The sequence below is a fragment of the Wyeomyia smithii genome, chromosome 1, assembly GCF_029784165.1.
Source record: "Wyeomyia smithii strain HCP4-BCI-WySm-NY-G18 chromosome 1, ASM2978416v1, whole genome shotgun sequence".
In the NCBI taxonomy this organism is placed as follows: Eukaryota; Metazoa; Arthropoda; class Insecta; order Diptera; family Culicidae; genus Wyeomyia; species Wyeomyia smithii.
The window spans coordinates 181217308-181241199 of record NC_073694.1 but is presented as its reverse complement, the minus strand read 5'-3'; the positions used below and the strand labels follow the sequence as shown (position 1 = coordinate 181241199).

Below are 23892 nucleotides of genomic sequence, written 5' to 3'. Positions count from 1 at the left end.
CCGATAAACTACCGGCTATTGTTATCGCGCAGCACAAGAACTAATCGACAAAAAAACACCCGTACGATAACTCGTGTATTGTTATTTTGCAAACTCAAACGGAGATGAACAATTTGCGTCTAATCGAGACGAAAGCAAAACAACGAATGTTGACATTTTTTGCGATTTGAAGCAATTTTTATTCTTCATTTGAAAATCGAAGGACAATGATATAAAATTTAAAAAATCGCGTTTTGCTCAGAAAATTACACTCTTTTAGCTGATATATAAAAATCAGAAATTCGTGAAAAGGTAAAAAGCAAAGCAATGCCTTGGTGCTACATTCCGTATCGGAACTCGACTATCTGTTTATTATACACAGACTACGCAGCCAACTGTTAAATGTACAGGAGAATTGCGGGGCTAGCGCTAAGCTCCTACTGACACTAACAGTCTCATCCGAGCCGCGACTCGAACCTACGACGACTGGCTTGTTAGGCCAGCATCGTACCTCGAGACCAACTGGGAGAGTGAATAGCTAAACAATCCATTTCCTCAACTTAATGGGGTCCTAAAGCTTTAAACGGTTTTCTGATTTTTATATATCAGCTGGAAGAGTGCAATTTTCTGAACAAAACGGGATTTTTAAAAAACGTTTACCATTTTCCTTTGATTTTCAAATGAAGGATAAAAATCTGCTCGAAATACCTTAAATGACAGTTCTCTCATATACCGTACATGGGCGAAACGTCATCTAAGACCATTCGAGCAGTTTTTTTATTCTTCATTTAAAAATCGAAGGAAAACGATAAACGTTTTTTGAAAATCACGTTTTGCTCAGGGCTCGCGGCTTTTTCAAATGATATAAAAAACCGGTATAGCTTTAGGACCCAATTGCCCGAAAAAACTTTTACGATGTACCTATTTTGCGGTGAGAACAGTAAATGGACAATGATTTTTATTGTAATCATAAAAAACATGGTATTTTACTGTAAGCTTACAAACGATTTTTGTCATTACCATGTTTCAACAACGTTTTTCGTTGTTGCATCTACCACCGACAATATTTTTACCATGAAAAACATTGTCAGTGACTTCTAAATGTATGGGAAAAATGCCTGAAAAAATGCTGTTATGATACATAACATCATCCCTTTTTCATGGTAAAAATGACATAAACAACGTTCTGGACAATGATATTTAATGTAAAATTGATGTATTAACAATGAAAAACATAGTTAAATCATGGTAAAACTGTGTGCAAATACAGCAACTTCCAAGGTTTTTTTGATGTTATTTTTTCTCGGGTGGCCCTGGCACAAGTAAAAGAGATTTTTGAGGCTGTTCGCACCTACGCGAGTTCTCATATGCCTCATATGCCTTCCTTCACTTTCGCAAGTAAAAACCAAACCAATATCAACAGAGTCGTCAGGGCCAATAGCGAAACAAATCAAAGCCAAAAATCCTTCCTCTGAAACATTTTTCCTATCGAACGTCCCCTCGTCATCGTATTTATTTCCTTCATGCCCCTTCCTTTGTTCGCCGCCTATGCTTTGCGGTGAGGATGTAAGAGAAACGTCAAAAACCACGTCAACAAAACGTTCCGTGCACCAATCGTCGACAGAAGCTGCCTGCATCCTATGTAAACACTAGCATATTTCCTCTATTTTAGCTAACTTTTCGCAACGCGATGATTAAACAACCCGTGTTGGCCGAGCTGCAATACTTTGTTAGCAGCGTTTCCCTGCTGTACAAGGGAATTCCGCTGAAAGACCCGGCTGCCCTAGTTAAATGCAGCTTGCACCTGTTGGAGGATCTTCCATCGACGCGGGACGCTGTGTTCGAGTACTTCTCGCTCGTGTTCAACGGTGCCGTGAAAGCCTATCTGAACAATGTCGAAGTAAGTTACTGGAATACAAAATTGGACCGCATCCAAATACATTTATTTGCTGCAGAAAAACAACGCAGACCGATCGCAGGAAGACGACGCCGTGCAGGAGATCCATGAAGCATTGGAGCGTTTGGTGACGACAGGTCCTCCAGCATGGTCCCCACTCATATCGTCCTGGTGCCTGCGGCTACTGGGGGAAATTTGCGACAAGCACAGCCGCCGTCGTCCACTGGACATCCGAATGTCCTGCAACTTGTGGCTCGGCTGCAACGCTATTCGCTGTCTGATGGGCCTAACGGCGCTTTGCTTTAGTAAGCTGGATGATAAAGAGATTGACGCATGCATCAGCGGTCTGCTAAATACGTTCGCCCAGTATTCGCCGTATTTCGACTGGGTTGTTGCTCGGTTGGGCGGTTGCTTCCCCTCCCGGGTGATCACGAAGATGCTGTTCTGTGGATTGAGACGGTTTACCGGTGAGTACGACCAGGTCGACTCCGAGGTAGAGGTTCTAAGTTATCTGGCAGCAACCAACGAGAATGATCTGCGTGCCGCCCTCAGGGAAATTATCGAACGGGAAACCAACAACAAGCTGACCGTACCGTATTTGTTGCATCTGTCGAAAAACTCCGAAGTGTTGGCCCAGGCGCTGGTGGTTGTGTTTTTAGAGAATTGTTAGTTACTTGCGGATATTCGTAAGAATTCAATTAAAACTTTATTTTTGTTCCAGATAACGATAATCATCTGCACGTAATAAAAGTTCAATCGAAATTTTGGCCCGCCAACTACAGCACCGCTAATGTTATTCACATCGTCACTAATCTCTTGCTCAAGGTTAAGAAAAGTTCGATCCAAGTACTGCTAACATTGCCACGAATAGCGGAAAAATACTCCTGGTGTCAGGAGCTGCTGGAGATGCTTTTTGTAGAGCTGGAAACGATCGTGCTGGAGAAACGCTCTTGTCCCCTGCTGGAGGACGCCGTGAAGGATACCTCCAGAGAGCTACTGTGGCGTACCTGTCTCAGTGAATGTCCGCTGGCACAGCAGAGCGCTGTCCGTTTGATACTGCTTGCCAGCCTCAAATCGTCCTACTTCTTGCAGCAATCGATCGCACAGATACTGAGCGCTTCCTCCGGTGGTGCGTCAGCTTCCGCCAGTAAACCGCACCTGAACGCTTTGGCCCGTCTACTCGGTGGTCCGCACGGTTCGGCCGAATTTCCAAAGATGAAACCCGGGTTCGAAATCGCACTGGAACGAATGCTTCTCTATCCGACCGGTCGCAATCAGGAAAACTTCAACACCCTCCGTAATCTGGTTGAGATTGTTAAGCTCGAGCGGGATTCGTTCAATGTGCATCTGAAAAAAACGAATTGCGTTGCAATGCTGCAAGAGCTACTGCCCAAGCTGCTTTCCGTGTGGGATGGTCTGATGGGTCAGGAAAGAAGTGTGTCAGCTCCGCAGGAGCAGTACGAGCAAGGGCAAAAGCAAGACGAACCTGTGGTTAAGGTAATTTTGGTCAAAATTTCCTGTTTTTGTGAGAAATATTCTAACACATCTGCAACATTTCAGACCGAATCAAAACGAATCAAACGGGAAGATGGTGGAACGGAACCAATGGATACCGGGGAGGTCACTGATCCGGATAACCGATGCACTGTGCTCGCGCAGATTCATATGATGGCCAAGCTGATCGATTGCATGGAGATGCACGCAAAAGTTTACGTGTTCACAATGTCGGAAACGCTTAAGTTGTCCCAGCTGACCGTGCGGTATTTCTTCGTCTGTCTGGAACAGGCACGCATCGGAGGTGCTCTCACCTCCGAAGAAGACGATTCAAATCTCCACCGCTGCTATCAGCTTCTATCGCGGCACAGTGCCACGCGGAAAGCTGCAAGAACGGCTGCTTTGCGTGACATTCTGGAGGGAGCCCTTTTTCTGTATGGGAATCTGTTTGGATCGCAAACCGAAAGTGACTCAGTTGATTACAGCAGACCGGATGAGCTGCTTATAAAGCTGAATCAGAAACAGGGTATAGCGATGAACGCCGCTCGTTTATCGGTTCTTCACGCTGGAATAATTGGTCTGGGCCCGAAGCAGCCAGTCAAATCAGCCGATGGACCCGAAGTGGAAATGCAGAATCGTCTGATCAGTGCCATCGTGGCCTGCTGTCAGGACGTCGACCATCAGAACACGATTGATGGTTACAGCTATTTGTCACTGCTATTAGTAGAGTTGGTTTCTCCGGATGTCATGTACAATGGACTTCCCTGGCCGGACGAAGAGTTCACCAAGGTAACGATGGAGCGCGATCTGCAGATTAGGCGCGTGTTTCGCAACTGTCCGATACTGTGGTCAATACTGGGACTAATCGCCTGCTACCGGCCAGCACTTTGCTACAGTTCGGTACTGCTGCGGGCTTTGTGTGCTTCCGCGCTGCACCAGTGGCGTTCGAAATCTGCCGAAACGATGAACGGTCAAAAGACGGAGCTGATGTACGTCACCACCAAGCTGCTGGAGCTGATGGCTCTCGGGCAACTGCTGCCGCCTCCGCTCAGCTATTTGCATATCGTACTGCCCTACCTGGACGCCGGCGAGGTGAGTAAGCTTTTGGTTCACCCTTTATTGTTTGCATACAATTCATTTGCTACTTATGAATTTTGGTTTTCTGTGTATCTACAATACAATCGTTATGTACTCGGCAATTTTAAATCCCGTAAGTGCTTGACAGAGTACCCGGGTACTCATCAAAATGAAACGCCTTTAATTTTTCCAATTCTTGACCGGTTATAAAACATGAACTATTAAAGGATTGGAAAATTTGTTTAGATATGTATAGCTAAAGAAGAGCGGGGGCCTAGTGTGGTTGGTAACGTCTCCGCCAACCACGCTCGACGCCTGGGTTCGAATCCCACCGCCGACATAGGTGTCGATGGTTGTGAGGTGGCGTGATCCACTCACAACCAACCCAACTGGTCTAGATTCAATCCTAGCCGACACCGGGAGATTTTCTGAGGCGAAAAATCTCTGGGATCACGCCTTCCATCGCATGAGGAAGTAAAGCCGTTGGTGCCGGTCCGTTAATAAACGGGTCGTGAGTTAGGGTCCTGGGTGTGGAGTCGCCTCCCTGGGCGTCGGTGATTGGCCACAACAGTGGCGGAACTAGACCGACGGAAAATAAGCGAGAGTAAAAAAAATGTATAGCTAAAAGCATTTCATATGGGTGGGTACCCGGGTAGCCTGCTGAGTAGTTAAACACCAAAAAAGCAGTGAAATAAAAACCAAAGCCCCTTCCTCCGACGCCCGCTGCTGCTATAAACAGTCTGATGATGGAAAGTGGTTTATTCTCACTGGTTGGGAGCATTCTAGGAATTTTAGCTGGCTGAGTTGAGGTTAACTTTGTTTGAAGCAATAAAGGCTGAAAAGGTACCCGGGTACCATGCCGAACATATAACGGTTAAGTCCTCATCTTGTTTCACAGCATTGAACTATCGCAGGAAGTCTGCGGTTTTCGGAAAGGGCAATCTGTAAGGGACCAAATATTTACTCCTCAAGTTCAGATAAGTGCACTTACAGACATCTTATTTGTTCGTAGATTAAAGGGCGGCGTACGATTCGGTTTTGCGCAATGCATTTATGAAATTCTACTTGAGCTCGGTTTCCCAATAAATGTGGTTGAGCTAGTTCGTGTCTTTCTTGACGGATTTTTTGCCTGGCGTCTCCGTGTGCAATGAACAGATTGCACCTATGGACGAGTCGCCTCTGGTACATACATTTTCGTGCTGCGCTATTTGCGTCCTTCGGCTGATCTACGCAGATTTGTGAGCACGTTTTTCAGTGTTCACTTTTATACCAGCATTTTGGATCAAGCCGGTGGAAAGCTTTCTTTTTCCGGTCATTAAAAGAGCAGAAACCTTGGCACGCTCCGATAAAAGGATTATGTATTTTGCGGTGAGAGCAGAGAATAGGATTTTTCTCGTTATAACCATAAAAACAAAGTATTTTTACCTTGAACTTCCAGTCAGTTCCAGAAATACTACAATGGTGGTTCGATACCCCTCCCTCTCCTGGAATGGAGGGTTTCTATTCAAATAAAACACAATTTTTCGAATAACTCGAATATTAGTCAAGTAAATGGAATGGGAGCGAAAAATATTTTTATGGTGGTATGACACTCCCCCTACTCTAACCAGGAGAGGTTTGGATTCTACACAAATTTCTGCATAACTCGAGAACTAATCAATCAGGAGGAACCAAATTTGGCATGAGGAGGTTTTTGGAAGCAAGAAATCTTTCAATGGTCGTTTGACACCCCTCTCTTCTATGAAATGGAGGGTTCGCATACAAATGAAACACACATTTTTGCATAACTCGAGAATCGATCAAGCAAATTGTATCAATTTGACTTGTGGAGGTTTTCGGGGGCCAGAAATGTTTTATGGTGGTTCGACACTCCTCTCTACTCTGGAAGGGAAGGGGGTTGCTATACAAATTTCTGCACAACTATAACTAATCAAGCGAATGGAACCAAATTTGACATGTGGAGGTTTCTGGGAGCAAGAAGTATTTCTATGGGGGTTCTGCACCCCTTTCTCTTCTGGCGGGGAGGGTTTTTATACAAATGAATCAGAAATTTCTACATAACTCAAGAATTAATTAAGAAAATGGAACCAAATTTGGAAAAAGAGGATTTTAAAAATATCAATGAGGGTTTAACACTCTTTCCGACTCAGGAGGAAAGGACCCCATACAAAAGGAACACATCTTTCAACCGGTTTTTTTTAATACAGCTTAAAATGATCGGGATGATTCACAGAAGCCAAAAATCCACCCGGACACCTTTTTTAATTCTGGTTTTTGGATAGCAGATCAAAATGGTCGAATACCATCCAATGTGGGTATTTTGGAATCTTTGGAAGTGTGTGTAATCAATTTGAATATTCAAAATTAATTAAATAAAGAAAATAATATGGACGGATGAAGTTTGCCTGGTCTACAAGTTTACAGTAAAAAAACATGGGTAAATTGTGGTATAACTATGTACAATAACGGCTTTTAAGGTTTTATGAGGTTATTTTTTCTCATTTAGCATTCTGTGTGAACGGTGTGAACCGTGTGAACGCGCCAATCATTCGTTTTGTGTGCGAGGCAGGCTTGCAAGATCTACGGATTTCTCCGTAGATTTACCGACTTGTTGCACTTCTACGTATTTTTTCAGTTTGCTATCCCGAGGGAAATATATTTACTAAATTTAAAGAAAATTTTCCCGTAATTCTATCCCATTTAAAAAATATGGTTGTTATTGACAGTAAAATTTACACAGATTTTCACTTTTTATCCGAAATTTTACCGAAAAGAAAAAAATCGTGGAAATCCGTTGAATCTACGGATTTACACGAAATAGTTCTGGCATCTCTGGTGCGAGGACAGAGGTTAAATAAAAGCTCACGCACGTTTACTTGACCATTGTCCTGTTTTCTTATACTTTGCGAATTCCGTGATTAATAGGTTATGGGCTGACAAGGTTAGCCATTCGGTTCTGTTTTGTATGAACAAGTTCGTAGGCGTTGAGAGAACCGAAAGTGATTGTTTTTATAAAGGTTTTCAGACATTTTTGGGCTCAAAAAAAAAATGGATCGAACGGGAATCGCGAAGAGTCTCTTAGTGAGAGAAGGGCTTTCGAAATACGTTTCGATTGGAGTAAAGCCGGTAGCGAGACTGGGGACTGGGAAAAAGGCATGCTTGTCATTCTCCTCAGTATGTGAAAGGAGAGGAGAAAAAAAAAATCACCGCGCACTTCCCTTCCAGTGTGTGCCTGCGTGTGGTAAATGCTTTCACCACACTGCTTCTTTCTCCACTTCAAAGTGTCTCAACCAGCTTACAGAGACAACACACACTTACAGCTCACCCCACATCTGATAGAAACAAGAGGGATAAATGCAGAAGTACACAACAGTGTCCACTGGCGAGTAGTCCGGAAGGTGAAAAAAACCTACCGGGCAAAAGTGTAGTCCTCGTGTAGCTACACTGCGAAAACGAATTCCACTAGAGTTAATTCGACCGGCACGAGCAACGCAGTCTTTTTTTTTTCTTTCTACCAATCTCTTTTCCTCTTATGCCATGCTCAAGAAACCAACTGTGAAACGCACCGCAGATAGCTCTGCAGTGTAATTATTGTGCGTGAGGTCCACACGTGTGAGAAAGTACACCATAGTTCATTGTCTCGTGAGAGAGAGAGAGATTTCAGATTTCACCGCAGTGCTTTCAGGAAGCTCAGCAGATAAAAATCGTTTGTCGCTCTCTTCTAGCATGAGCGTTGATATGCTCTTTGGTGTGAGAGCAGTTGTTTTCGCAGTGCAAGATGTTCTCCTGCACTCTAGAGGTTTTCTGAGGAGAAAAGACAAACATGGAAAAGGGTGACCAAAAACATGCAATCAATCAATCAATCTAATAAATTTTACCAGCATCGCTTCGACGTAGGCTTCTTGATCTAATGATATGGCATCTTTGGCCCAGATCCTTCATGTGGTACTGTTCGTCGAAGAATGCCTTTGTTTGCGCCGTACAACCTCTATCGGGTGAAAAGATCAGAACATCGTCGACATAAATAGCCACGAAGATTTTACTGCGGTTTTGTATGCGATACTATACGCAGGAATCATACTTCGCCTGAGTCAACCCGAACTCGTTGAGTAGCTAGTCCCGCTTCCTGTTCCAGACGCGGCTTTAGACCGTACAGTGCCTTGTTTAGTCGGCACACCAGTGTTGGATTTTGACGCTTTTCACATAGCAGGGGTTACTCCATGAATGTTTTATCCGTCAAGTCACCCAAGAGGAAAGCGGTCACAGCGTCCATCTGTTGTTTATCCTGATCGTACTTTATCGTCCCGTTGCTGTCCAACTTTACCCACTTACAAAGAATCACCTACCTACGCTTAGGAAGTTCAATCAGTGACCACGTTCCGTTATCGGTGCTCCTCTCGAATGGCCAACTTGTCCACTCCCCTTGTCGGCATCGTCCCGAGACATCGCTTCTTGATGCGTCATCTGGTCGTCGAAAATCACGCTTGCTGTTTCCTGCTGCTTAGAAGCCACACCACTCAACTGACCCAGGGATGAACCTCTTGTCTCAGCGTTTGCTTTGTCCGTCACCTCGTCTTTATTATTGTACTTGCCTGGAAGTCAACACCTCAACACCTGTGACTGAGGTGGACTTGAAATTTGTCGCGACGGGAGTACAGTCACATTTGTCACGGTACCAGTGGTGCTCATTACGGGAGTCACTTCACGGTGAAATATATTTCACTCTCACGCTCACTTCACTTTTTTAGACCTATTCCCGATTCCACCTCAAGTGAGGTGACAAAAATCACCTCCGTGGAGTGAGATTGACAGTGAAGTGAAATTGAGAATAGGACAAGTGAAATGAGATTGTTTCCCAGCTTAAATATCTCCAAGTCCCAGAAAGTCGTTTTTTCCGTTTTTTCAGATAACACCAGATCTTGACGTGTTCTGCATTTCTAAAACATTCGGCTTAAAAAAATGTTTTTTTCGGTATCGAAAATTTTCTGAACTAGTTTGCATTTTTTTATCGGACAAAAAAAATGAAAATTTGACCGCTTAAAGGCACGGATCAAATTCTGATTCGTTTCGTTACTGAAGAATAAATCCAATATTTACCATCAGATCACAAATCAATCAACTTTAAGACTTATGGCATCTTCGTGGAATCATTTCACCGTTCAAAATGGTCGTGAAATAATTCCACGCGAATCGTCGCTTTTTCCGTTCTCACTTCACTGATATGACACTCATAATGGTGCTTATTATGGGAGTCACTTCACGGTGAAATCAGAGTGAAGTGAATGAAGTCCTATTACGGGACTCACGTAAGTGAGAAAAACGTCGCAAGGTGACATCTGCCGTGAAATCTTGGTTATTATGAGTGTCATATGAGTGAAGTGGAAACGGAAAAAGCGACGTTCCGCGTGGAATTATTTCACGACCAGTTTGAACGGTGAAATGATTTCACGAAGATAGAAAAGTTTAAAAATCGATTGATTTGTGATTTATTTTCCAGTAACAAGGCGAATCTTTTTTTTTCTTGAAAAAAATCAGCTCTCTGGAACTTACAAATTTTCGAGCTGCGGCCAATGAAACGTAAGGGAAAAATTGACCTTCGAATTTAGTTCAGCGGTAGGGCTTAAAAGTTTACTCTTGTAGAAAATTGTCCTCATACAAAATTTCAGCTCAATCGACTTCCCGGGACTTAGGAATTTTTGAGCTGGAAAACTCCCAGATTTCACTTGTCCTATTCTCAATTTCACTTCACTGGCAATCTCACTTCACGGAGGTGATTTTTGTCACCTCACTTGAGGTGGAATCGGGAATAGGTCTAAAAAAGTGAAGTGAGCGTGAGAGTGAAATATATTTCACCGTGAAGTGATTCCCGTAATAAGCACCAATAACCCAGATTCCGCGGCAGATGTCACTTTGCGACGTTTTTCTCACTTACGTGAGTCCCGTAATAGGACTTTATTCACTTCACTCTGATTTCACCGTGAAGTGACTCCCGTAATAAGCACCAGTAAAGGAACTGCTAATGTTGCTTACAGCTTGCTCATAGCACATAGTTTGTCTTCGTCCCAATCGCTTCCAACGACATCGCTTGTTTCAGCCGAACTAACTTGGCAATCGGTTTTTCGTCGATAAGTATATCGGGAGTAGGGACAACAATACGGTGGCTTCAACATCCAGCATGATGACCATCGCACAGTGGGGCGACTCCATACAATTGCTGGCCAAGCAAAAAAATGTCGTCAAATCATAGAAAATACATGGTTTTTATATAATTTTATATAAAACCATATATATTTTTGCATGAAAATGTGTATTTTTGACACCAGGGGAATTTTCATGTTTTTTCTATATATTATATGAGAAAAATTTTACGTTGGTTTCAATTTTTTGGAGAACAAAATGCATGATACTTGAAAGACTTTCATATGCCATAAAAAAACCAAAAAATATTATTTAGATATTAAGAAAATAAAAAAAATATCTATTGAAAAATATGCTTCGTGATGAAAATTACTTTTGACTTGTTTTTTTTTTTCAAAGTGATTATATTAAATTGCGTCTTTTTAACGCATTCTTCTTTTTATTCACTTCCACCTTCATCTTCATTTTTGTGTTCATTTTTAATACAGTTTTAATATCTTCAAGGAGAATTTTCAAAATGCAGTTTCTAACGTCAAAATAATAATTCACTATTTGTTCTGTAGAAATTAGCAGGCGATTTATTATGTCATGGCTTGTGTTTACACGATTGTTTTTACATGTGACTAGTATCATACAAACTTAAATTATGATTTTGGTACTCAGTGCTGGTGATACGAAACATAAACAATGATTAGTTTTTAATACTGCGTTAAATATCGGAATATTGATGGGTTAAACTTGTTAATATGAAAACAGTGTGATCAATCATACTGAAACATGTTTGAAAACGCTGCTATTATCAGACTAATACGAGCCATTTATTATTCTGTTGACTGTTTGCAGTGTGCAATTCAAATTTACATTTTTAAAATCCGATATGTGCCGAACACCTGTTGTTTCTCTTCGAAAGAAGGGTACTCTGCGCAACTCTGCGCAGGATCGGACTAGATGCTCTTGAAAGCATTTTTTCCAAGCTATCGTTTAAATCTAGTGCCAATAGTGCCAAACCCTGCCGTCTAAACTTAAAACGCTGTTTTATGTAAAAAATACGTAATTTTTTTATTCCGCCTAATTTTTTTGAGTATTTCAATGAGATTATACGTTATCCAATGATGAGGATTTATTCTCCACTATTTTACAGACACCTTTTCCTTAGACGTCATCAAGATACAAGTTACCCTTGGGGCTCCGGCAAATTTCGCAACATTGCATTTTTTTTCAAGAAAAACGCTGACTCAGTACACTTTGAAAAATCATAGGGAATTCAAGTTTTGTCGTAATGCTCTAAAAATTTGGATTCTGACACTTCAATAGTAAACAACTATAGGAAAAATACAATTGAAATGAAATTCGCATTTTCATTTTTGGGTCGATGGCCAGCGATTCCCACTGTGCATCGGTTTGCTGTCATTGACTTCCAACACCTGGGTAACGACACATAAGCCTTGTTGATAAAGGTGACATCACGGCTTTTGAATACCTTCTCCATCCGCGGATCGTAGACACTGTAGCCTTTTGTGTCCTCTTCAAAACCAACAATACGGCATTCGTATGCCTTGGGATCCCACTTACGGCGTTTTTGTTTCGGAACGTGGACCATCACTTTTACTTCAATGATCCGTACATGGGACAAATTTGGTTTATCTCAACTCCAGCACTCTTCGGGTGTCGCACATAGGAGTTAATACGTTTAAAACCTGATCATAAGTGAAAAATTCAAAGTAAACCAACTTTGTATTGTAGTGTTTCATTTTGAAGTTTGATGTATGCTTGATCACTTGACAGCTTATCAACATCCAAAAGTTATGTTTACGGTCTTAACGAGAGGTTTGAACCGACCGCAATTCTCCAGTTTTTTGTGCATGATAATGACGCTTTGATACAGTAAGCTAAAATATAACGTTCCGAAGATAAACAAGTGATTTTTAAATTAAACAACGATGGAGATTGTTAAAGAGTGTTAATCGAACAGAAATGCGTACTTAGCATGTATGCTAGTCTCTCCAACTACCCAGGTGTTTGTCAAAATCAATATGATAAACCCAAAATATTTGTTTTTATAAGTTAACTCAAAATGGGATAAGTTATGTTTCCGGCAAAATCCGGTTGAACGGCTTATATTACGTGAAAGTGCTTATATTTTTGGTTATAATGATGGAGAAAAACTTTCCGGATGCTTTGGTCTCGTGTTTTATCGCTATGTGGAAATAATCAAGAAATTCTTATTTTTTCGCTTCTTGGATAGTTGAAGCCTTGGTTACCCAAATGAAACTTTGTCAAACGACTGAAATGTGTACTGAAAAGTCATTTTATGATAAATTCAAGTATTTGGATGAATTTTGACCCGACTATGATTGAATTCAAATTTCATGATAAGAAATGTCATCCATCACTTTAAGGTGGGTTACTCCATGCAAAAAATTAGGATAATTCCAATCATTTGTTTTTATTATCACAATATGATACGTTTTCAGTGCAAAATTTTTTTTTAAACAATTATGATCAGCAGTGCTGATAAAAGTCATTTTCCCCAGCAAAATTCTTCGAAAATTACAGCCAATCATTTTCATTTTTCACTTCCAATGATCGCAGCACTCTTTCAGATACACTAGATTTTCGTCCTAGTAACGTGCTGTTATACTCAGATGAAATAGATCACGCGCATCGTTCATGGTTACGGAATAAAATTTGACGACAAATCCAACCAAATGATCTTCACTTCAAAGCGAAAAAGAAAAACAAACAGTCTACTCAACCAAAATAAACCTCACCGAAACACTTTTTCACTAACACTGACCGATGCCTTGACAATCTTCGTTAACTGATAAACTGATTTTGTTGTCTTGCTTTCATCGCATATATATAATGAGGTGTTTTGACAGTTCACTTCCATGCAAAAAGCGGGAAGGGAGAACTCTGAAAGGATTGTAAAAAAATAACGTTCATGGATGCTTTTTTTCACTTTCACTCAAGAGTGTCAACAAATATCAACCCTGATGATCAGGTTTGATGTTCTAAGTGTTCCAGTGTGTGTCGTCATGGCCACGAGTTGGTGAACGGTTGATGAGGTAAACGGCCGTCGAAACTGCTTCAGCTCAAAACGCTGTCATACCATTTTGCTGGGGGTGTAGTCGTTCGTTCGCTGAGGTCGGATACTAAACTTCTCCAAGTATCTCTGGAATTTCTTGTTGGTGTATTCCAGTCCGTTGTCGGCTCGGATGACTTTGATTTTTTGTTCAGTCTGGGGCTCCGCCTTTAGAACTTCATCCTCCGACTTTGTTCTCAAGAAATAAAGAAACATTCGACGGGATCTGCCGTCTACGTATGAAATGTAGTACCGACTGCCTCCTATCGACGGCATCACCATCGGCCCACAGATATCGGAATGAACTATCCGGGAGAACCGGGAAAAAAACTGGAATCGTTTGGAACCGGGAAAAAACGGGAATTTCACTGAACATTACAAGCCGGGGTGGGATTGTGCCATACAAACCCATTTTTTGTCAGCCATCTCATGGCTATCACAAGCCCAAAATTTCTTAAGTAAGTTTCCTCGAATACTTAGCCAAAAAAGACTAGTCCTGTGTCTTACAGTGCATAAAACAGTTTTTTGTTTTTATTCATCTTTCTCTTGGAAGCTAACTTGACCAAGGTAAGCTCCCTGGAAGTAGCATTCAAATGGCTCGAATTTTGCCTAGAGCAAATGGTTCACAACGATAATCTCGCGGGAACTGTAGCTGATAGATGTCGCCAAGAATACTCACAACTGTTGAGTATGCATTCGACGAAGACATTACTGACTTCCTTCCTTCAGTGCGTCTTGAACTGTCCTACAGATCAGACGTTTTTTCGGTTGCTTGTGGACTGGTCTTTGACTGCCTATAGCTTCAAAGTTTGTGTTTTGTCAGTGTGTCTTTTAAAGACTACCTGAAAGTTATTTCCCATCAGTCTTTCTCAAGACTACCTACTTTTGAATTTAACATTTGTTTTAACTTTTTTCGTATCACCTGAAATGGCTGGACGGAAAAAGAAACCTCGCATCGCTTCGGGGAGGAAAAGAGAGGCATCTCTTTCTGACACTTCGAGTGTCTGTAGTGACAATCCTTTTGATATTTTGTCTGAGCAAGAAGCTGGTGGAATGGAAGTTACCAATAATGAAACTATACAAAATATAAAATCTTTAATAAAGGAGAAAGTTCCACCTATTGTGGTAACTATTTCTTCTGAATTTAATATATTCAAAAAGGAACTTTCAACGTTTGTTTCTGACGTTAAAGTTACCTATCAAATTGGCCGTAGAGGTGAATGCCGCTTATTAGCCGACTCAGTAAAGGGTCGTGATCGTCTTGTTCAGTATTTAACTGACAAGATGTACAAATTTTTTACATATGACACCAAGAACACCAAGCCGTTCAAGGTTGTCTTGAAAGGTCTCACCAACGATCAAACCGTTGATGAGATCAAACTTACTTTAACAGAATTACTTGGCATAGCCCCTACCCAAGTAATTCTAATGAAACAAAAATCACGAGGCGAAAACAGTCAGAGAACTGGAATTTCCCTTGTTAATTATTTAATTAATTTTAACCGCAATGAGGTTAACAACTTAAAATTTTTTGAAAAAGCACATGCTTTGTATAATGTGCGTGTAAAGTGGGAAATTTATAGGAAGTATGGCGGAGGTGAAAAGCATATCACCCAATGCCGTACTTGCCAACGTCATGGCCATGGTTCCAAATTCTGTAACATGGACCAAAAATGTCTTAATTGTGGAGACTCTTCTCACAAAAAGGACACATGTCCTGTGAAAGAGAGTAAAAATTTTCGCTGTGCGAATTGTAACGGCAACCATATGTCAAATTTTTATCAATGCCCAGTCCGTTTAGCAATTGTTAAGGCAAGGCAAGGTAAACAAAATTCAATTTCTCAATTAAAACCAACTTCAAAACAAAATTCTCCAAGCGTACCAGTGACGCATAGTTTACCTACTCCTTTGCATACCCGTTTAACTTATGCACAGGTTTCAGGTAGTTCGAACATTATACCGCCTAGTGTTGGTAGTTCGAAAATGACCCTTAATATGGGTAAGCAAACACGCTAGAAAATAATTGTACACCTATTACTCCAGCTAATATTGCTGCCGAAAATATTTTTTCTAATGTCAACTGCCTGGGGCCTATTACGGCAGGTAAACTTTCTTTTTTGCAACAGGCAATGTTCGATCTTATGAACGCCATGTTGCAGGCAAAATCAATGTTCGAAGCTATTCAAATAGGCACAAATTTTACTATTAAAATTGTTTCTAATTTAAAATTTAGCAATGATTTAAAATAAAACAATTAAAATATTAAATTGGAATGCTCGCTCATTGAAGGCCAATGAGAATGAGCTTTTTAATTTTTTAACAGTAAATAATGTGCATATTGCAATTATTACTGAAACATTTTTGAAACCTAACATAAAATTAAAATATGATCCCAATTACGTGGTTCATAGATATGATAGGATTCAGGGTTCCGGCGGTGGAGTTGCAATTGTTATTCATCGCCGAATCAAACATCGTGCTCTTCCCCATCTTGAGACGAAAGTTATTGAAACTTTGGGAATTGAAGTTCAAACTGAACTTGGGATTTTATTTATTGCCGCAGCATATTTACCATTCCAATGCACACGCGAGCTCAAAAATTATTTTAAAGGTGATTTACAAAAACTCACCAGAAAACGTTCGAAATTTTTCATAATCGGCGATTTTAACGCTAAACATCGTTCATGGAATAATTCTCAAAGTAATTCCAATGGCAAAATTTTATTCAATGATTGTTCTTCAGGATACTATTCTATTTTGTCTCCGAATAGTCCTACATGCTTTTCTGCTGTAAGAAACCCTTCAAAAATTGATTTGGTGCTTACAGATCAAAGTCATGTATGTAGTGATTTGATCACACATGCTGACTTTGATTCTGACCATCTTCCAATAACTTTTTCTTTATCACATGAATCAGTTTTGAACCCTATGAGCTCTGTTTTTAATTATAACAAGGCTAATTGGGAAAGATACAAAACTCATATTGAGAGAAATTTCAATAATGAGCTTGATTTGCAAAACGAAGTGAATATTGATTCCGCTTTGGAAGCATTGAAATGTGCAATTGTTGATGCCAGGAATTATTCTGTTCCAAAGGCTCAAGTGAAATTTGATTCATCAATATTTGACGATAATTTTCAATTTCTAATTCGTTTGAAAAATGTCCGCAGACGTCAATACGTTCTCGTGACCCTGTTTTTAAAACTATTTATAAAGATTTACAGAAAGAGATTAAACATAGATTTACTCTTCTGCGAAATCAAAATTTTGAGACTAAAGTTGAAAAATAGAAACCATATTCAAAACCTTTTTGGAAGCTGTCGAAGATTTTTAAGAAACCTTCAAAGCCTATTCCAGTTTTAAAAGATGGTGAACGTTTTCTTGTATCAAATGAACAAAAGACTCAAAGACTTGCTCAGCAGTTTGAGAGTGTTCATAACTCAAATTTGAATTTTGTGAGTCCAATTGAAAATGAAGTCACACGTCAATTTGATATAATTTCTTCCCAGAGTTTTTTACCTGCAGAAATAATTGAAACTAACTTGAATGAGATTAAATCAATTATTAATAATTTCAAAAATATGAAAGCACCTGGTGACGATGGAATCTTTAATATACTAATCAAACATCTTCCTGAGAGCACAATGGAATTTTTAGTGAAAATTTTCAATTGCTGCTTCAAAATTGCATATTTTCCCAAATTATGGAAAAATGCAAAAATACTCCCATTTTAAAACCGGATAAGAACCCAGCTGAAGTTTCAAGTTATCGACCAATCAGTTTGCTTTCTTCAATAAGTAAACTGTTTGAGAGAATTATTCTTAACAGAATGATGTCACACATCAACGAAAATTCAATTTTTGCAAATGAACAGTTTGGATTTTGCCATGGGCGTTCCACAACTCATCAATTGCTCAGAGTTACTAATATGATACGAGCTAACAAATCTGAAGGTTATTCCACTGGAGCTGCTCTTTTAGACATAGAAAAAGCATTCGACAGTGTTTGGCATAAAGGTTTGATTGCGAAATTGCAAACTTTTAATTTTCCAATTTTCCTAATCAAAATTTTAAAAAATTATCTTACTGATCGAACTCTGCAGGTTGTCTATCAGAATTCAAAATCTGATAGATTTCCTGTCAGAGCAGGTGTACCTCAAGGTTCAGTCTTGGGTCCAGTCCTGTACAGCATATTCACTTTAGATCTTCCTGATTTGCCTCCAGGATGCACAAAGTCATTGTTCTGCGATGACACAAGCATTCCCGTAAAAGGAAAAAGACTTCGTGTCATATGCAGTCGATTGCAGAAAAGTTTAGATATTTTTTCTTCCTACTTGCAAAAGTGGAAAATCTCTCCCAATGCTTCTAAAACTCAAATGATAATTTTTCCGCATAAGCCTAGGGCTTCTTTCCTCAAGCCAAACAATAATCACGTTGTCAAGATGAATGGGGTTATTTTAAGTTGGTCTGACAAGGTTAAGTACTTGGGACTAATTTATGATAAAAAACTTATTTTCAAAGAGCACATTGAGAGTATACAAGCCAAGTGCATCAAATATACGAGATGTTTATATCCTCTCATTAACAGGAATTCTAAACTTTGTTTAAAGAACAAACTTTTGATTTACAAACAAATGTTTAGACCAGCAATGCTTTATGCTGTACCGATCTGGTCAAGTTGCTGTTCAACAAGAAAGAAAACGCTCCAAAGGATTCAGAATAAAATTCTAAACATGATTTTTAAGCGTCCTCCTTGGTTTGGTTTGGATAAGTCCTAACTGCGAAAGCAAACAAATCCTAACAATTAAAATTACAAATTTCTAACAGTGTTAAGAAGTCACCATTTGTGATTGGACACACATACTCATTATTTACTAATATTTATCATAAATACTTAAGCTACTAACAAATCCTCCCTTTAAAAAAAAAATAGATTTTTCGGTGCAGGCAGGTTGCAGGACAACGGTTCCTGTTACCTTAATGTTTATTAAGACCCTGTTTGCAGCAACGCCTTATTCCGTGTCATGTGGTTCGTAGCTCCGGAGCCCAAGTACCAATCAGCATCACTGACCATTTTGAACCTCGACAGAACGGTACAAAAAGCAATTCTTCCTATTTCTGCAATCCTTTGCAATGTGCCCAAAGTTTTGGCACTTTCTGCACTTTGGTCCTTTCGGATGGTTGGACTGATTGTGGTTACCAAGGATCTGATTTCCAGGATAATAGATTTTCCTTGACCTGCACTCCTCAGGGAGACCACAAAAAAGCAGGGCACCAATCCATTCGTCCGTAATCGCAAATCCAATCCCGGTAGGCTGTGGGCCGTCGAAATTATCCGGTTGACATGCTCGAACATCGATGAACAACTCTGCAGATCGGTTTTTATTAGTTTTTGGAGAATACCGATCCGTCTAGTCAGACCGGAATCTTCGAAAGGCTTTTCTAAGTTTTCCCAGAGCTCTCGTGCGCCTTTCACCTCCGTAATATGTACATAGTTTACTGGTTGCAGGAGGAGAACAGTTTTCGTGCACTCCGGTCCTTCGCAAAGTCTATAGCTTCAGAGGTTCCATCTTGTTTCAGTTTCGGTTCTGCGGTAATCCAGAGATCTTCCAATTTAAAATAAGTTCGGACAGCAAACTTCCACGTTGGCCAATTCTCTCTTCCCGATAGCCGTCCGATTCACAGCAGGCTTGAAACAAATCGAACAGAGCTTGATTTTGCCTGATATCCGAAGGCCATTTCAGTCTTCTGAGATTCAGTTTAAAACGATTATGACCTAATTGTATCTTGATAAAGTAAAAACGTTTATTTCGGTTAACGTGTGTAACAAGAATGAAGAAAATTTTATTGATGTCAAACAGTCGTGGCTCACTCTACGTAATACTAACAAGATTTCTTCAGAAAACCGTGTTTGAAGCTGAGAAAAAATGCTTTAATATACATTCATAACTAGATTTGGGCATGGACGGATTTCAGGAAAACGTTTAAAAGGGACATGTAAGGAAGACTGCCTATGTTTGGCTTAAAGGGAAGCTATTAACCCTCTAGTGCCCAGTGCCGCCTTGAGACGGCCTTCAGTCAAACCTCTAAAAAGCTTCAATAAATACTCAAAAAATGTTTATAAAAATTAATAGTGATTTTACCGAAGTCCGTCTAAAAATTAACTCGGGCACTAGAGGATTAAGTTAGACATGGTGTCATAATGTACAAAGCATGACCAAACAACATACTCTATGGCATTTCCCAATTCCCCTGGGGTCCAAGAATTTCGCCAATTGATGATCGAGCACTAAGACTGTCCATGAAGATGAAGTAATGATTCGTAATGGTATTTTTTCGATAACCTTCAGGGTATGTATACTGAATTCAGCCAGTTTTGCGACGTAAGCAAAAGCAGAATTATCGAGCTTATAGGAGACGGTAAACTATTGTATAATACACCTAAGCCAGTAAACCCATCAAAAAATGATTCGTCAGTGTAGAACATGTTGTTGCAGTTGATGATTTCATATTTATTTCAAAAAAAAAATTGGGTTTTTACTGTATGCGTAAATGATCCAGGGTTCCACAAGACACAGTAGAATCAGAGCATAGGATCATATAGTCATCAACGAGTTTAAACGTCATAAGACTGTTGGTAATAGCAACTCAAACATGAGAACGCGTGTGTGTTACAGAGGGAAAAAAATTAAAAACTATACAAAAAACCTAAATTAATCCACCTAGCGGTCAGACCCAGCCTTTCTCATCCAAACTTTTATTTGTAAAAATAGAATCACATGAACGCTTCAATCCTATAAATGTGTATTTACTCATTTGTTTCTAAAATTTGGTGTTGCAATCTATACATATAAAAATGCAGTCCGGTCTGTCTGTCTGTCTGATTCATATAGGCTCGAAAACTACCGAACCGATCGACGTGAAAATTTGTATGTAAGGGTTTTTGGTGCCGATAAAGGTTCCTATGATATTTTGAGACCGCTGTCTCTTCTGGAAGGGTGGGGTCTCATACAAATGGAACATGAATTTCTGCACAACTCAAGAACAAACCAAGCAAATGGAACCGAATTTGGCATGTGGATGTTTCAAGGGGTAACAAATATGTCCATAATAGTTGGACGCCCCTCCCTTTTCTGAAAGGGAGGGGTTCCATACAAATGAAACACAAATTTCTGCACATCTCGAGAACTAACCAACTAACTAAACTGTAACCAACTGTAACTAAATGAAACCAAATTTGGCTGGTGAATGTTTTTAGAGGTAAAAAATATGTTCCATAATCGACCTCAGGCAACATTTTGGATTGTAAGCAACATCTGGTTTCTGGAAAACAGCCAAAAATGGCCGGTTTCCACCTAATATGATAATATCCGGAATGAATCTAGAATGAAACACAGGAGCTCAAATCGACCAAACAGCCAAAAATGAGCAAATACCATTCAATATGAATGTTTTCGGAACCAGAATTACGCCCAGATGACAGAAATTGATTTCACAGGCAATTTTAAAGTCAAAAATGACGACTTTCGGTTTCTGAAAAACAGCCCAAAGTATTTGGTCATTCCACCCAATATGAGTATCTCCGGAGCCAGAATATTGCAAGAAGCTGAAAATTGACCTCATACACCATTATGAATTGTAGGATGACAGCTTCTGGTTTCTGGAAAACAGCCAGAAATGGCCGATTTCCGTCTAACTTGAGTATCTCCGGATCTAGAATGATACACAGCAGCTGAAATCGACCACGGACCCCATTTTGGTTCCAGGGAAATAGCCAACCAGAATGTTGCTCAGAGGCCAGAAATTATTACCATTTTGAAATCCTAGTCGGCGACTTCCGGTTTGTGAAAAACAGCCTAAAATAGCCAAATACCATCCAATATCAGTATCTCTGAAACCAGAATGATGCAATGAGCTAACAATTGACGTCAGGCACCATTGTGAATTGCCAAATGGCAACTTTTAGGAAGCAGTCGAAAATAACCGAATAATACTCAATATGGATATTTCCGTAATCGAGATGATGCATAAAAACCAAACATTGACCCTGGACACCATTTTGAATTTAAAGACGACCAATTTTAGTTTGTGGAAAACAACCAAAATAACTAAATACCTTCCAAAATTGGTATTTCCGGTGTCAGATTGATGCCAGAAAATCTGCTGAAAATGACCGAATACCACCCAATATGAATATATTCAGAATTAAGGCGATGTAGAGAAGCCAAAAGTCGAGGATGCTGTCATTTCGATAAAACCAATCATTTTAAACGATTTGTTATTTGACTTTGATCATATCCTATGGCCGATTCGTCGTGCATTTGAAGACTTTAAACACATCGCAAGGAATCAATGAATTTGGAACGTTCAAATAGTACGGTACCACATTTAAATTATGTTTAGGCCACATATATCGATCAAAGCAGGTATAGTTTTCAATAGTCTTTGAATTTCTTTTCTTTCCATAACTTTCCATAAGTTTGAGAGATGACTCGTTCGTATGACACTAGTTATGTTCAAATAAATCATGTAATCTTTGATAAAATAGACTTTCGTTGTTTCATCAACAATTCCATACATAACGGTTACTTAAGTTCGATTATAGTCAAATAAAATGGGAACGTATAGGGCAGCCAAAGTTTGAAACAACGTGTTCAATCATAATTCATCAGTTAACCCTTAACTAGCCCGCTCATATGATAATAATATTGATCAAATCGGTTGTGTAGTTTCTGAGATAGTGAAGTTTCGTGATTTTCACATTTTGGTTCATTACAGACGAAGTTACAGTTCGATTACAGTTAATTTCAATAGGGTGTTAGTAGGCAGCTAGTCTTTTCATTTGACAGTAATTTTGTGGAAATCGGTTCAGCCATCTCTGAGAAAAGTGAGTGAGTCTAAGTTGTCTTCGGAATATGTTCCTTCTCATAGCTGGATTTCACATTTTTAAACATAACAGGCAAAGTAATAGTCCGATTGCAAAACAATTCAATAGGGTCTTATGGGGCAACCAGCCCTACCATTTGACACTAATTTTATGAAAATCGGTCCAGCCATCTCTGAGAAACATGAGTGAGATTAAACCGTCTTCAGAACACGTTTATTTTCATAACTTTTGAACCACAAGTTCAATCTGTACAAAATTTAAAAGTTGAGGGTTTTTTAGGTAGCCCGTTCATTTAAAACCAATTTTGTTCAAATCGGTTGTGTGGTTTTAGAGATAATGATGTTTCATGATTTTTACATTTTGAAACATAACCTCTAAACTAAAAATTCGATTAAAATAAAATTGAATAGGGTCTTATGGGACAACAAGACCTTTCAATTGCAATTAATCTCATGAAAATCGGTCCAGCCATCTCTGGGAAAAGTGAGTGAGAATAAAAATTTGCACATACACATACACACACACACACACACAGACACACACACGCACACACACACACGCACATACACACACGCACACATATACACACACATACAGAAAATGCTCAGCTCGTCGAGCTGAGTCGAGTGATATATGCCATTCGGCCCTTTGGAGCACTTTTATATCTTCGGTTTTGCAAGTGATTGCTATACCTTTCTAGGAGAAAGGCAAAAAAACCTGTGGCCAAGAAATAGCATTATTTTTTAATAACTAATCTGTAAAAAATAATCAAACTCAAATTTTTATTCTCAGATCGTCTACGTCCTGAAGGAGTGCGTGTGGAACTACATGAAGGACCACGTCCCATCGCCGGTTCTGTTCGTGTGCGACCCAACCGGCTTCCACTGGCGAGATCCACAGACTTCCCGACCCCCGCCCCAGTATACCAACCCGCTACGACACACGATGCAACGCAAACTGGACCGGCTGGGGCACCTGTACCAGCAGATGTTCTTCGGACCGGAACTGCGCGATCCAAGCTTACTGAACCCACCTCCGCAACCGTCTCCAGTGGTATTGGTGAATGGACTCGGGGGTCCGCAGCAGTTACCGCTACCCCACGCTACTGCAAACGGCAATGGATTACCTCCGGTGGTGGCACCCGGAGCACCGAACGGCAACGGACACCATCTGGGTATTAACAATAGTGGTCCCGTGCTGCTGGGACCCGTCGTTACGATCGATTAAGGAACCGTACGGTAAGTACGGAAACACATTCTGTATGGCTGTAAATAGGCGTGCGGTCAAATTTTATGGACACAGTGAAGCAAAAAAAAAACAGTTAGTTAAACTATTC

At 40.0% G+C, this 23892-nt stretch overlaps 1 protein-coding gene across 1 annotated transcript; it reads left to right on the top strand.

The window, feature by feature from the left end:
* The first annotated feature begins 1579 nt into the window (after positions 1–1579).
* Positions 1580–23892, top strand: LOC129719064 (integrator complex subunit 5). The gene is made up of 5 exons (XM_055670426.1): positions 1580–1879; positions 1935–2541; positions 2598–3373; positions 3437–4462; positions 23349–23892. Exons 1-5 carry the CDS (start codon positions 1670–1672, stop codon positions 23781–23783), a joined length of 3054 nt encoding a protein of 1017 aa, XP_055526401.1. The 5' UTR covers positions 1580–1669; the 3' UTR covers positions 23784–23892.

Bases quoted from the DNA above. Each gene is read 5' to 3' on its own strand.
- LOC129719064 (XM_055670426.1), top strand. From the start codon at position 1,670: ATGATTAAACAACCCGTGTTGGCCGAGCTGCAATACTTTGTTAGCAGC. The intron at 1,880-1,934 runs GTAAGTTACTGG...TATTTGCTGCAG, and splicing joins CCTATCTGAACAATGTCGAA to AAAAACAACGCAGACCGATC. The intron at 2,542-2,597 runs GTTAGTTACTTG...TTTTTGTTCCAG, and splicing joins GGTTGTGTTTTTAGAGAATT to ATAACGATAATCATCTGCAC.